This window comes from Melanotaenia boesemani, chromosome 24, assembly GCF_017639745.1.
Source record: "Melanotaenia boesemani isolate fMelBoe1 chromosome 24, fMelBoe1.pri, whole genome shotgun sequence".
Taxonomy (NCBI): domain Eukaryota; kingdom Metazoa; phylum Chordata; class Actinopteri; order Atheriniformes; family Melanotaeniidae; genus Melanotaenia; species Melanotaenia boesemani.
The window spans coordinates 24,319,863-24,335,090 of NC_055705.1; the positions used below are offsets into that span (position 1 = coordinate 24,319,863).

General features: G+C 43.3%; 1 protein-coding gene across 4 annotated transcripts in view; it reads left to right on the forward strand.

The window, feature by feature from the left end:
- Positions 1-3,242: 3,242 nt before the first annotated feature.
- stat1a (signal transducer and activator of transcription 1a) overlaps positions 3,243-15,228 on the forward strand; it is a 40,682-nt gene continuing 28,696 nt past the window's right edge. For all 4 annotated transcript variants that reach the window (XM_041979109.1, XM_041979111.1, XM_041979110.1 and 1 more), the window contains exons 1-10: positions 3,243-3,376; positions 5,429-5,576; positions 6,610-6,754; positions 6,834-6,929; positions 7,006-7,092; positions 7,164-7,242; positions 10,823-10,914; positions 11,176-11,327; positions 11,400-11,558; positions 11,637-11,729. In XM_041979109.1, the coding sequence (XP_041835043.1) occupies positions 5,449-5,576; positions 6,610-6,754; positions 6,834-6,929; positions 7,006-7,092; positions 7,164-7,242; positions 10,823-10,914; positions 11,176-11,327; positions 11,400-11,558; positions 11,637-11,729 (1,031 nt within the window). In that variant the 5' untranslated portion in view covers positions 3,243-3,376; positions 5,429-5,448. The remainder of the gene's footprint in view (positions 3,377-5,428; positions 5,577-6,609; positions 6,755-6,833; positions 6,930-7,005; positions 7,093-7,163; positions 7,243-10,822; positions 10,915-11,175; positions 11,328-11,399; positions 11,559-11,636; positions 11,730-15,228) is intronic.

A 15,228-nucleotide genomic window follows, 5' to 3' on the forward strand; every position in this document is an offset into this window, starting at 1 on the left:
CCCGCGGGTCCCGCTCTTTTAAAAAAATTGGACCGCACCAACCCGCCCCGCACCTCCGCTTCTATTTTTTTAACCCGACCCGACCCGACCCGCCCCGCCCTATTAAAACACATGTTATGATATTGACGAATGCTTTTATTTAGTCTGAGAAAGGCGCATATGGTCTCCTAAATTGGCACTGGAACTGGCAACACAAAATGTATTTTCATTTGAACGTTAAGTCTATAAACATAAGTAGGCAAACAAATAAAGTGTTTTAAAGCGTTTAAGTGTTATAAAGCCAATGCTGCTGCTGTTGTCTGCACTGATTACCTCGTTGAACCTGTCCCAAACCTGTGATTTAGCCATTTGACCCTCTTTCTTCTTTTTAAGGACGTAAACTCCCGAACGAATGTTATTCAACACTTCTTCCATCTTTTGTTGCTTGTCTGCTTGGCGCTTTCTGCACGTAGCCTGCGTAGCCTATACGCGCCTACGTGGACATTACGTTACAAAACGTGACCTGTGTTTAAATAACTGATAAATATTTTGTCTTACATATTATAGTAACAAAATGTAGACACTGATTAAGGTCTTTATTTTCAGTTTGACAAAAAATAAAATTAATAGATAGAACTAGATATTTCAGAATAGTAAACCGCACCAACCCGCCCCGCAGTGAAGCGAAAATTCTTTGACCCGCCCCAACCCGACCCGCGGGTAACCCGCGGGACCCGCGGGTTAGGAGGCGGCCCGCGCATCACTAGCGTGCGGCGCGGGGCCTTAAAGAGAAATGTTGCTGTAAAGTGATGCAGCGTCCTGGGAAAATAAAGTGGTGAAGAGGTTTCTTAACCAGGACGACAGCAGCTGCAGGAATGGAGTTTTATGTTCAGAAAGTTACTTTAGCATGTTAGCAGTAGCTTCAGCTAGCAGATGCTAATAATCATGATTCTGTTTTAGCTGGGAAGCTATAAAAAGATCATCTCTTCCAAGAGGAAAATGTAACCTCTAAATCCCTCCATGGAGAACAAACCTTTAGAAAATGTGTTTCCCAGCTGTTCTCTGATGACAACGTGTCTGCAGACGTGGTGGAGGCGGAGCTCAGAGAGTCGGTCCTGCAGCCGTCGCAGAGGGAGGCTGAGTGCAGATGTCCTGCATGTTGCTGCCTTCACGGGGTTTTTGACCCACAAGTCATTGCTGTGGGAACATGGGAGAGTGTGAACTGGAATAAACTTTTTCTTCTTTCCAGAAAGTTACTGGTTTTTTGTTTTAGAAATGACATCTCAACGAAACAGGAGATTTATTGATAAACCTGCCTGCTTTCCATAGTTTCACACTCAAATTCTCCTGATTTAATTTCCCCTCAGATTATCTCCCCTTCACATTAAAGACATTGTATGTGGTCGGGTAATGAATTTCTTCTAGCTTTGTACATTATTATTGCTATAACTCTACCACATCACTGAATTTTAGTGTTTTTAACTTCCAAAATAGTAGATTTGTATGTTCCCTATATACAGCCCTGACAGCTTGTTTCTGGTGTGTGTGTGTGTGTGTGTGTGTATATACACATATATATGTGTGTATATATGCATACATATGTTCTGTGGTTGATAATCACACCAAGACATGTGTAATCATATCCAGTTATGACCTCCTTTACTTTTACTGGTTTCCCAGTATCTGTACTACAGTTTCCAGATAACACAATTTTTGTTTTATTTAAATTAAGTGATAATTTGTTTCTGTCAAAACATCTTTTTACTTTCTTCATTTCCCAGAACCTGCTGTGAGTCCTCTCCAGTACATAGAATACCAGTATCATCTAAAACAGGACAGGTTTCGATCCATCTGAAACTTTCCAAACATCATTGATAGAGAATAAAGCGTTTTGGCCCCAACACTGACCCCTGGGGGACTCCACAAACCATGTCTAAACAATCTGACGCATTTGTCCATCATCACGTACAGTTGCATTGTTGTTAAAAAGCACTGAATCCATGTCAGCACAACCCCTCGTATCCCAAACCGCTCCGATTTATTCATCAAACACCATGGTCAACAGTGTGGAAGGCTGTTAGAGGTCAATAAGTAACCTGCTGCAGATGGTTTATGATCGATAAGTTAGTCATTTCCTTTGTTTTCTGTACGGACAGTCTGATAAGATTTTGCTGTTACAGAAAAGTTTTCTTGGAATGTAAACATGTACCGAACATAAAATCCATTTAATGATGGAAAATTCTGTTTTTCCTGTTTAATGTTTAGTTTCGCTACTCGTTTATCTAAAAGCATAGTTTGTCATTTTAATAAACATTTCTACATATGAAGGCAAAAAGATTAAACTTTGACTTTTGATGCTGTTTTTAATCTGCTGGTTGGATCTGAAATATTACTTTCCAACAAAAATGGAGATTTGCTTCCTGACTTTCTCTCTAATAACTTTCTCTTCTTCTGCACCAAGCAAAGGTTGGAGGATTTCTCATGAACTCAAACCAGTTTTTACTGTCATGTTACAACATGGTTCAAACTTTCTAAATGTTTCCTGTCATTTGGGACAAAGATATGAACTAATATGTTACTCAGACTCATTTTTGTGCAAACCAAATCTTTTAGGGGAGACTCGCCACACATCTCTGGTAGAAACTGCTGTTTTCCCTGCAGCTCTGAGGTTTTACACGCTCAAAAAGTTCATCGTGAGATAGGATTTAGGATTTTATGTCATTAGAAACTCTATTAAAATGGGACTTTGTGTAGTTTTAATGATGTGTGGTCACCATTAAAAGCTTGCCATGTATTTGACTTGCTGGAAGTCCTGCAGGTGTGGTCAGAGTCACCTGTAGATGTTTTTATTCAAGTCCATCATTTAAAAATCTCTCTTCACATTGGTGTGAGTTAAGTTTCACTTTTCAGAGTTGTGAAGTCTGTCTTACTTTCTCTTTCTCTGAAAACACGTGGTACCACTGAGCTGTTCTGTTTACTGCCTGTCCTCCCTTAGAAAGCACACATCAGCTTTCTTTTATAGAGTTAAATCCGTTTTACATTCAGCATAACGGTCATAAAAACTATATAAACTAAACAGCCGCAGCACAGCTTGATTTTGCTCTTGTATAAGATCATCTGTCAGAGAAATCCCTTGTTGTTTGGGTGGTGTTAGGGGGTATCTGCTAACTGACGGAACAGCCACCTCTTCATGGCTCTGATTGGCTAAAACAATAAAAGAGGCGTGACCCAGCTACAAGTTCTAAGTGGTGATTGGGCGACGTCGTCTACGCGCAGTTAGCTACTCGGGCTACTCCGCAGCGTCTGACGCAGCCCGTGTCGTTGGGAAACTCAACAACCTCCAGGAAACACGGTGAAATTCCTTCGAGAAAATCCGGACCTTTCTTCAGAGTTAAGGGTAAGTTTATTTACTCCCCTCTTTACGTAACAGGGAAATCATCTTCATCCAGAACAGATCACCTGAACTAACTCAGCTAGTCGATAAAGTTAAAAACAACTAAACTTAACCTACTCTGGCCTACAGGAAAAAGAAAAACACAGAAAGATGGGTATGGAGTGTTAGCTTCATTTAAATTCCTCCTCTCGGCATGTTAACAGATGTTACTGTGATCAGTATTCATCTTTGAGCAGATGGTCTGTCGCCGCCCACCTTTACAGGTATAACATGCTTGTTACCTGACAGCCGGGTGGAAAGGTGGGAAAATGAGATAATCCGGAACTTCAAGAAGATTATACGTGGGCCGAATTTTCCACTTATGTGCCGACAACAGTTAAAACACACTGAATTATTTCTGTGTGTGTGTCTGAGTGTTGCTGCATCAGAAACACTTAAATAAGCAGTTTCATTAATAGAGTTTGGCTGACATCCACCAAGGCTGCATAGCTGGCACTGATCAGCTAAAATAAGTTCTGCTTCATGATTTCTCTTTTATTATGTCACTTTAATATGAAACAAACAATAATTTACTATATCTATAATATATATGTACATAAATTTAATTTTATAAACGCAAACCTATAACTACCTACCCTCTTAGATCACTAATTATAATAAAAATGAATAATTATAATAACATATTGTATAATTAACTATCTTTTGTCAAGGAAAGTATTTATTATTGAATATTTTCATGAAAATGGCCAAAGCTCAAAGTGTTAAATTTAATGTGGATGTTGGACCTTAAACGTGTCATGCAGGTGTATTTTTATCTCGCTGGTAATTAATAATAATTACCTCTGTCAGAGCAGCGTTTATCCAATCAGCGTCTTTACTTCCGGCTGCTGAACCGCAAACAAGAAGCTGGCGTGATGACGTTGGTGGAGAAACTCCCTGCTGAAGTGCCTCTGAGCAGGACATCTCACCTGACCCGGCAGAATAAAGAGATGATGCATTCAGGCTTCTGTCTGGATCATCGGAGGACTTGATGCTGCGGGAAGTTCCAGCTTTAGAGCTGGAACCTCCAGCAGGTCTGCCCGGCTCCGTCTCCTCCACCACCAGGCAGCGTGTGGCTCCACTGGGCGGAGGTCATGCTTTCAGGGCGCTGGTCGGTCAGCAACGTTCCTCAGAACGTTACGGACAGATTTTAATTACATCTTCAGAAATGGAATAAAGGAACAAGTGGTGAGATTTGGGGGTGATCCGGACCACCGTCTGGATCCAGGAATGTTTAAAGGGTTCTTTCTTTCGGGATCATGTTGGAATTATATAATATAATCGTCCTTTATTAGTCCCACAGTGACAAAGTCTTTCTCTGCATTTAACCCGCCCTGTTGCTCGGAGCAGTGGGCTGCCAGATTCCAGCATCTGGGGAGCAGTTGGGGGTTAAGGGCCTGGCTCAGGGGCCCACAGCCCGGGGACTTGAACCCAGGTTCTCCAGACCCAAGCCCACCTCTGTAACTACTAGCCTACCAAAGAATACAAAGCCTAAGTGTTGGTGGAGGCCTGCATCTCTGCGACAGTCCGGGTCCTGACGTCTCCTCCACGACAGCTGCATCGCAGCTTTTCCGTGCGACTCGTCTCCACCAACGAGCACTTCGCTGTGTGTTCTGAAAGTTTCTCCTCTCGTTTTTGTGCGTTGCCATGGTTTCCTCTCTGATCTGCAGCTTCTTCTTCTGCAGCGACCTTCGTGGCTTTACGTGGAACATTAACAGCTGGTCTGGGCGTGTGCACAGTTTTATAGTCTGGATTTTTGTTTTTGGTGGATGGTATTTTTGGTTTTTGGCCGTACGTACACTTTTAGTTTAGATCCTTGTGGTCTGAAGGGACGTGGTCTGCAGGGACCTGGTGTGAAGGGACCTGGTCTGCAGGGACGTGGTCTGCAGGGACCTGGTCTCAAGGGACCTGGTCTGCAGGGACCTGGTCTGAGTTAACCTGGTCTGCAGGGACCTGATAAGATGTTGAAATGAACCTTTTGAAGCCGGTTTTCTGATCGCTTTCTTCTGCTTGCAGTTGCAGGTATTGACCAGGAGATGGCGCAGTGGTGCCAGCTTCAGATGCTGGACTGCAAATACTTGGAGCAGGTAGACCAGCTGTACGATGACTCCTTCCCCATGGACATCCGGCAGTACCTGAGCAAGTGGATCGAGAGCATCGACTGGTGAGAAGTACTTTCTCCTCTTTAAACTTTCCAGCCTGGAAGAGTTTCACCAACCCTGATCTCCAACTTTTCATTAGAACCGGGTACAGGTGGTTCTCCATGAACAGAATGTGGTCATTCTGCTCGAATCATTTCCAGCTCCACGCTTTATTATTGAAGATTAAACAGAAAACATCTCCTTCACATTAAAGAATGGAGTAAAGAAGTTTGTCAGGAAGAAAAATCATTAAATATAATCATAAATATTAAAGGCAAGTTGATTCCATGTCCAAGACAACCGAAAAAGCTTTACATAAAACTTTAACAGCATCACAGCAGGACGCAGGAAGCATTAAAACATGTTTTCAGTTCTTCATGATGGTCAAAATATTATTTAAACCTCTTTTCAGGTGGATCATTTACCACTCCTCCCTTCATCAAATCATCTTTTATGTTATATTATGTTATATATAAGGGCGGCGTGGCTCAGCAAGGTAGAGCGGTCGTCTTGTAACCCAAGGGTTGCCGGTTCGATCCTCGGCCAAGTCGAGTTCATGTCGAGGTGTCCTTGGGCAAGACGCCGAACCCCTAATTGCTCCTGATGGGTCGTGGTCGAGCGCCTTGCATGGCAGCTGCCGCCATCAGTGTGTGAATGTGTGTGTGAATGGGTGAATGTGATGTATAATGTAAAGCGCTTTGGGTATCATCCCAGGTACAGAAAAGCGCTATATAAATACGGACCATTTACCATTTTACCATTTATATTATATTATATTATATTATATTATATTATATTATATTATATTATATTATATTATATTACATTATATCATATTATATGAGGTTATATGAGGTCAGAGGGTGGAGTTTACAGGGTGGAGATCCTGCATCCGTCATGTCTGTCCACGTCTCAGACAACAAAGCTAAAGAGGAACCTTGTGAACCTGAACCTCCATCTGCAGCAGCTCCTTTTAGATCCTCCTCCTCCTTCAAGCCTCTGCTTGGTGCAGGACTGTGCTTCTTACAGATCAGGTTCTCCTTTGGTCCTCCTCAGGGACACGGTGGCCATGCAGGACTCGTTGGCCACGGTTCGGTTCCACGACCTCCTGGCTCAGCTGGACGACCAACACAGCCGCTTCGCCCTGGAGAACAACTTCCTGCTTCAACACAACATCCGCAAGATCAAAAGGAATCTGCAGGTGGGACCCGGATCCGGTCGGATCTCAGACATGTTCCATCTATTTCAAGTCTAAATGTTGAAATGTGTTTGTCCTGCAGGACCGGTTCCAGGAGGACCCGGTCCACATGGCAATGATTATCTCCAGAAACCTGAAAGAGGAGCTGAAGATCTTGTCCAGCGCTAGAAGTGCAGAGGTAAGACTTGCAGCTTGGTGAAGATCTGGACCTGGTTTGGTTGCTTCTTTCCAATAAAAGATGTCGTCCCCTGCAGGTGGAGGGAGAGGGGACGGTGTCAGCCATGGTGGTGGAGAAGCAGAAGCTGGACAACAAAGTCAAGGAGATGAAGGACAGAGTTCAGGTTGGCTTTGTTCTGTAAGGTCGTGTTTTAGTCAAACGTCTCCAGTGAGACCACCATCTTGGTCTTCTCAGGTGGTGGACCAGAACATCAAGAACGTGGAGGACCTGCAGGACGAATACGACTTCAGGATCAACTCGCTGAAGAACAGAGGTGGAGGAAAAGAAATTTAATTAATAATTAGCTTCATTTACACATTTAAATGATTTATTTTATGTTTTATATTTTTATTGTATATATTTGGGGTACGGTAGGACCGGGGTCTACGTACGGTAGGCCAGAGTCTGCGCACGGTAGGCCAGAGTCTGCGCACGGTAGGCCAGAGTCCACATACGGTAGGCCAAAGTCTACATATGGTAGGATCAGGGTCTACTCACGGTAGGACCGGGGTCTACTAACGTAGACCAGAGTCTGCGCACGGTAGGCCAGAATCTACATACGGTAGGATCGGGGTCTACGCACGGTAGGACCGGGGTCTACTAACGGTAGGCCAGAGTCTACGTACGGTAGGATCATGGTCTACGTAAAGTAGGACTGGAATCTACGTACTGGTGACGTGCGGGCAGGAGAGGCACTGTCATGATAAAGAAAAATACAAACAATAAATATTAATATTTTCCACTGATCTGTGTTAAAATGTATTTTCAGTATGACTCTAACACGTTTTTGAGAGTTTATTTAGTAAAAATTACCGAATTGGAGAATTTCCTGGTGAAATCCAGGACAGAAACCCGGTGGAGGAACGAGCTGTGTCTCAGCTCTGACTGGACCGTCCAACACAAACTGGGTTCATGACACGTTTTCTGTTCCTCAGCATGAACGTTACAGAAATATGTGTTTTACACCACGACTCTCTACAGTCTGTGTATTTAATGTATTTGTGAGAGAAATATTCCCGTTTATCGTACAATGAAGTGCAGAGAAAAGTCAGCAGGTGAGGCAAACAGTACTCTGCCTCACCTCAAGGGGGCGCACTCACACCAACGCGGTGTGTATGTGTTGCCAACTTAGCAACCTTTTTTTGTTTGTTTTTTTAAAGCGACCAATCCAGCGACTTTTCCAGTATTGGAGACTTTTGCAGACGGACGTAAATGAAAGTAGTTTATTCTCCTCAGTGAGGACGGGGGCTGCTGCGCATGAAACGTTCAAAGCTGCTGCAGGAGGATCTCGGCTGGCTTACCGTCAGATATTAATGTCTATTAAACAAGTGTTTCTCCTAATTAGAAAACAACCTAAACTAGAAGAAAAGAATTTGTTTTATTTTTATTAGTTTTGCCTTTTTAAACATTTCTGCCTTTCCCATGACGTTCCTCTCCACAGCAGCCTCCATGTACCAGGTTATTATGCACATTAGATGTCATTTAGCGATTTAGCCACTTTTAGGACGCCAGCAGCTACTTTTCTACCCGAAGAGTTAGTAACAGAGGGTGTGTGAGTGTAATTGAAAGAGGAATGCTGATATGAAACATTACCAGCTGCATGCTGTTGAATGAATATTGAAATCAGGAGGATCAGACCCTACCTGACTGAACACACGGCCCAGCTCCTGGTCCAGGCTCTGGTCATTTCACGCATTGACTACTGCATCTCCTTACTGGCTGGCCTGCCTGCATGCTCAGTTAAACCTCTGCAGATGATCCAGAATGCAGCAGCACGTCTGGTCTTCAACCAGCCCAAAAGACCTCATGTCCCTCCGCTGCTAATCGCTCTCCACTGGCTTCCAGTTGCAGCGCATCAGATTCAAAGCTCTGCTTCTGGCTTACAAAACAATAACCCAAACGGCTCCGGTCTACCTCCACTCCTTAATCCAGAGCTACACTCCCTCTCCACAGTTACGCTCTGCCAGTGAAAGACGCCTAGTGCTCCCACCACAAGGTGGCACCACATCAGTAGCTAGACTCTTCTCCTCTGTTGTTCCCCGGTGGTGGAACCATCTACCAAACTCCGTCCGATCCGCAGAGTCCTTATCCACTTTTAAAAGCAAGCTAAAGACTCAGTTGTTTAAGGAGCATTTCCACACTTAGCTTAACTAAATGAGTTAGAAAGATTTGTCCAGCTCTTTGGCTCAACCAGGTACTGAAGAAGCTGCGTGCACTTATGCCCAAGATGATGTTGTGTGATGAATGAATCGTGATCCTGTATTTACTTAAAATGACAAAAAAAAAAAAATTAATTTACTGCACTAGCACTACATGACAGCACCTGGGTCCAACTGGACTCAAAAGCGGTCTGACACTTAATGATGACGTCCCATTTTGTTTGAATTCATGCTTGTGTTGTTCTTACTCTCAAATGTAAGTCGCTTTGGATAAAAGCGTCTGCTAAATGACTGTAGAATAGAATAGAATAGAATAGAATAGAAATAAGAAGCTCTTTTCAGTTCTTACAGTTGTAAACCAGCAACCATAAACTTCACCACACGTCGGTGCTACGTACAGTAGGACTGGTGTAGCTGATCCTGGTGAAATGTGATCTCAAAATCAAGTGTAATGTAGCCGCTTCTCTTCCGCGGTTACTGCACAAAGTCACGGAGAAGCTCCAGAAATCCGGAAACACTTAATCAAAACCAACCAATCAGAAGGTAGTACTTCTGCGTAACCGTGCTGCAGGCAGGGGTGCACGCTGCCTCTGGAAGAGGTGCGCACCACGCCTCCGAGGACCTACAGCAGTGACCAACAGAAACACCAACGTTGTCCATGAAATGAAGAAATGTCCTAAAGACTTGAGAAAAGATGGAAAAGTGGAACCCAGGAGCTGCCACCTTAGTGGGAAGCTTAATGGGATCCGAATAAAGATGTAGTTCACCCCCTCCGTCTCTGACCCTCTTTCTTGTCCAGGTACTGGTCATAAAGGCCTCTAGACCAGTCCAGCACTGGTCCTCCAGGGCTGTAGCCCTCAGGTTTAAGAACTTCCCTGCTCCAACACACCTGATTCTGATTCTGCCTCCACCCATTATAAACAGGCACTGCAGCGGGCAGCCCGCCCCTACAGCTTCCCCCTGCAGGACCCAGTGTTTCCAATGCTGCCAACTCAGCAACTTCTGGCTATAATTAGCGACGTTTTAAACCTCTTAACAACTCTTTCTTTTAACGAGCAACTTTTTCTGTGGAGACTGACGTGAAAACACTGTTTTCTGTCCCTAATGTGGCGGCCCCTCCCCGTCCAGACGTGCTGGTCCTCGAGCTGCAGGAGATGCTGTCCTGCTTCCAACCAGCCGGATGGGGCACCAAGCTGCTGCTGGCTGATCCGGCCCTGTTAACATATTAATGTTCAGCTGATCTCTGCACCAACTCAGAGCTTTAAAATAATTCATTTTGTTGGAAAAGCCTTTTCTTATATTTATTAATATATTTTGTTGTATTGTTTGGATAATGTTATTTTTGTGGTGATTGTATTTAATTAAAAATAAAAATGATTTTTTTTACCACCTTTATAGTATTGAAAATAGTATCGAGCATCATCCTTAGTGTCAGTATCCAGTTTGCAGTTTTAGTATCGTGACAACCTCAGCAGCAGGAAACACCTGCAGGACCCGGGTCTTGGAGGCCCGGGTCCTGCAGGATGGGCTGCAGACCGGTTATATAGAGTTCTAACTCTACATCCTCCGCATGATTAGACACGTCCCTCCTGGAAAACTGGAACCGCATATGAGCTCATCGGTGGAGGAATCTGGTAGTCAGAGCCGGGAAGTTTGATTGGTGGAAAGATTTCAGTCTGTTGGTGTTTTTACCAGAAAATGAGATGAACGGCATGACGGCGAAGGAGCTGGAGAAGGAGAAGATGATGATCGGGAGGATGTGCTTCGAGCTGAAGGCCAAACGTCAGGTGAGCACAGATCTACCCAGACCTTCTGGCTCCTGGACAGGAAGCCGGTCTCTCCTGGACAGGAAGCCAGTCTCTCCTGGACAGGAAGCTGATGTCTCCTGGACAGGAAGCTGATGTCTCCTGGACAGGAAGCCGGTCTCTCCTGGACAGGAAGGTCTCCTGGACAGGAAGCTGATGTCTCCTGGACAGGAAGCCGGTCTCTCCTGGACAGGAAGCTGATGTCTCCTGGACAGGAAGCTGATGTCTCCTGGTCTTTCTTAGGACGTGGTGATGCAGCTGAGCGACTTCCTGAACGTGACTCAGGCCTTGCTGTCTGACCTGATCTCTGAGGAGCTGCCGGAGTGGAAACAGCGGCAGCAGACCGCCTGCATCGGTGGTCCGCCCAACGCCTGCGTGGACCAGTTACAGAACTGGTGAGGAGCTCTCCTTCCCGTTAGACAAATCTTCTGTCTTCCGTCTTCATGTGATCGGTGGTCCTCCTGCAGGTTCACGGCAGTAGCGGAGAGTCTGCAGCAGGTTCGACAGAACCTGAAGAAGCTGCAGGAGCTGGAGCAGAAGTTCACGTACGACAGCGACCCCATCACTCAAAAGAAAGCCTTCCTGGAGACTCGAGCTCTGGAGCTCCTCAAGAACCTCCTGTCCAAGTACGCAGCCCCCGTATTCATAAGTTGTCCCAGGTTTTATCATTTGCTGTTGCTCAGGAGTTTCCTGTGTCTCTGCAGCTCGTTGGTGGTGGAGAGGCAGCCCTGCATGCCCACCCACCCCCAGAGACCCCTGGTCCTAAAAACTGGAGTCCAGTTCACCGTCAAGCTCCGGTAAGAAAAAAAGAAGCATCAGGCTGGATCATTTTCTCAGGAAAATAGTTTAAATTCCTTTAACTTCAGTTTCCTTTTAACCCCCAAACCTCCACCTCCACCACCTCCTCCACCAGGACGGGTGGTGTGTAGCTCTGTGGGTAAATGTGATGGATATTTTACCCTTTAGCTGATCTATGGAAGTTTTCCAGCATTTCTATCCCGTCCAGGAGGTTTACAATCCAGCCACTAAATGTAGTTTTATTCAGAGACTCTATCTGGTAAATCCACAATGATCCATGATAACATCATTATTTATCACATTTCACCATAAAAACATCACCATCACTACTATGTTGCTAAGAGACCTCTATTTAGACCTGGACATGATGATGAAGCCACTTCCTGTCAGACTTTCCACCAATCAGAGAGCTTAGATTGACGGTAACGTCCAATCAGGAGCAGCCAAAGATCAACCAGTGAGCAGAAAGTTCTATGTGTGTGTGAAAAGAAGAAAAATAATGCTCCTCTATGGCTGGAATAAAGCCAAGAAGACGTTTCTGATGCACGGTGGCGCCACAAAGCAGCTGCTACAGACTGGTTTATACTGGGATTAATAGCTGCTACAGACTGGTTTATACTGGGATTAAAAGCTGTCACAGACTGGTTTATACTGGGATTAAAAGCTGTTACACACTGGTTTATACTGGGATTAATAGCTGTTACAGACTGGTTTATACTGGGATTAAAAGCTGTTACAGACTGGTTTATACTGGGATTAAAAGCTGTTACAGACTGGTTTATACTGGGATTAAAAGCTGCTACACACTGGTTTATACTGGGATTAATAGCTGTTACAGACTGGTTTATACTGGGATTAAAAGCTGCTACAGACTGGTTTGTATTTGGATTAATAGCTGCTACAGACTGGTTTATACTGGGATTAAAAGCTGCTACAGACTGGTTTATACTGGGATTAAAAGCTGCTACACACTGGTTTATACTTGGATTAAAAGCTGCTACATACTGGTTTATACTGGGATTAAAAGCTGTTACAGACTGGTTTATACTGGGATTAAAAGCTGCTACAGACTGGTTTATACTGGAATTAAAAGCTGCTACAGACTGGTTTATACTGGGATTAAAAGCTGCTACAGACTGGTTTATACTGGGATTAAAAGCTGCTACATACTGGTTTATACTGGGATTAAAAGCTGTTACAGACTGGTTTATACTGGGATTAAAAGCTGCTACAGACTGGTTTATACTGGAATTAAAAGCTGCTACAGACTGGTTTATACTTGAATTAAAAGCTGCTACAGACTGGTTTATACTGGGATTAAAAGCTGCTACAGACTGGTTTATACTGGGATTAAAAGCTGCTACATACTGGTTTATACTGGGATTAAAAGCTGTTACAGACTGGTTTATACTGGAATTAAAAGCCGCTACAGACTGGTTTATACTGGAATTAAAAGCTGCTACAGACTGGTTTATACTGGGATTAAAAGCTGCTACACACTGGTTTATACTTGGATTAATAGCTGCTACAGACTGGTTTATACTGGGATTAAAAGCTGTTACAGACTGGTTTATACTGGGATTAAAAGCTGCTATAGACTGGTTTATATTTGGATTAATAGCTGCTACAGACTGGTTTATACTGGGATTAAAAGCTGTTACAGACTGGTTTATACTGGGATTAAAAGCTGCTACAGACTGGTTTATACTGGGATTAAAAGCTGCTACAGACTGGTTTATACTGGGATTAAAAGCTGCTACACACTGGTTTATACTGGGATTAATAGCTGTTACAGACTGGTTTATACTGGGATTAAAAGCTGCTACAGACTGGTTTATATTTGGATTAATAGCTGCTACAGACTGGTTTATACTGGGATTAAAAGCTGCTACAGACTGGTTTATACTGGGATTAAAAGCTGCTACAGACTGGTTTATATTTGGATTAATAGCTGCTACAGACTGGTTTATACTGGGATTAAAAGCTGTTACAGACTGGTTTATACTGGGATTAAAAGCTGCTACAGACTGGTTTATACTGGGATTAAAAGCTGCTACAGACTGGTTTATACTGGGATTAATAGCTGCTACAGACTGGTTTATACTGGGATTAAAAGCTGTTACAGACTGGTTTATACTGGGATTAAAAGCTGTTACACACTGGTTTATACTGGGATTAATAGCTGTTACAGACTGGTTTATACTGGGATTAAAAGCTGTTACAGACTGGTTTATACTGGGATTAAAAGCTGTTACAGACTGGTTTATACTGGGATTAAAAGCTGCTACACACTGGTTTATACTGGGATTAATAGCTGTTACAGACTGGTTTATACTGGGATTAAAAGCTGCTACAGACTGGTTTATATTTGGATTAATAGCTGCTACAGACTGGTTTATACTGGGATTAAAAGCTGCTACAGACTGGTTTATACTGGGATTAAAAGCTGCTACACACTGGTTTATACTTGGATTAAAAGCTGCTACATACTGGTTTATACTGGGATTAAAAGCTGTTACAGACTGGTTTATACTGGGATTAAAAGCTGCTACAGACTGGTTTATACTGGAATTAAAAGCTGCTACAGACTGGTTTATACTGGAATTAAAAGCTGCTACAGACTGGTTTATACTGGGATTAAAAGCTGCTACAGACTGGTTTATACTGGGACTAAAAGCTGCTACATACTGGTTTATACTGGGATTAAAAGCTGTTACAGACTGGTTTATACTGGAATTAAAAGCCGCTACAGACTGGTTTATACTGGAATTAAAAGCTGCTACAGACTGGTTTATACTGGGATTAAAAGCTGCTACACACTGGTTTATACTTGGATTAATAGCTGCTACAGACTGGTTTATACTGGGATTAAAAGCTGTTACAGACTGGTTTATACTGGGATTAAAAGCTGCTACAGACTGGTTTATATTTGGATTAATAGCTGCTACAGACTGGTTTATACTGGGATTAAAAGCTGTTACAGACTGGTTTATACTGGGATTAAAAGCTGCTACAGACTGGTTTATACTGGGATTAAAAGCTGCTACACACTGGTTTATACTGGGATTAATAGCTGTTACAGACTGGTTTATACTGGGATTAAAAGCTGCTACAGACTGGTTTATATTTGGATTAATAGCTGCTACAGACTGGTTTATACTGGGATTAAAAGCTGCTACAGACTGGTTTATACTGGGATTAAAAGCTGCTACAGACTGGTTTATATTTGGATTAATAGCTGCTACAGACTGGTTTATACTGGGATTAAAAGCTGTTACAGACTGGTTTATACTGGGATTAAAAGCTGCTACAGACTGGTTTATACTGGGATTAAAAGCTGCTACAGACTGGTTTATACTGGGATTAATAGCTGCTACAGACTGGTTTATACTGGGATTAAAAGCTGTTACAGACTGGTTTATACTGGGATTAAAAGGTGCTACAGACTGGTTTATATTTGGATGAATAGCTGCTACAGACTGGTTTATACTGGGATTA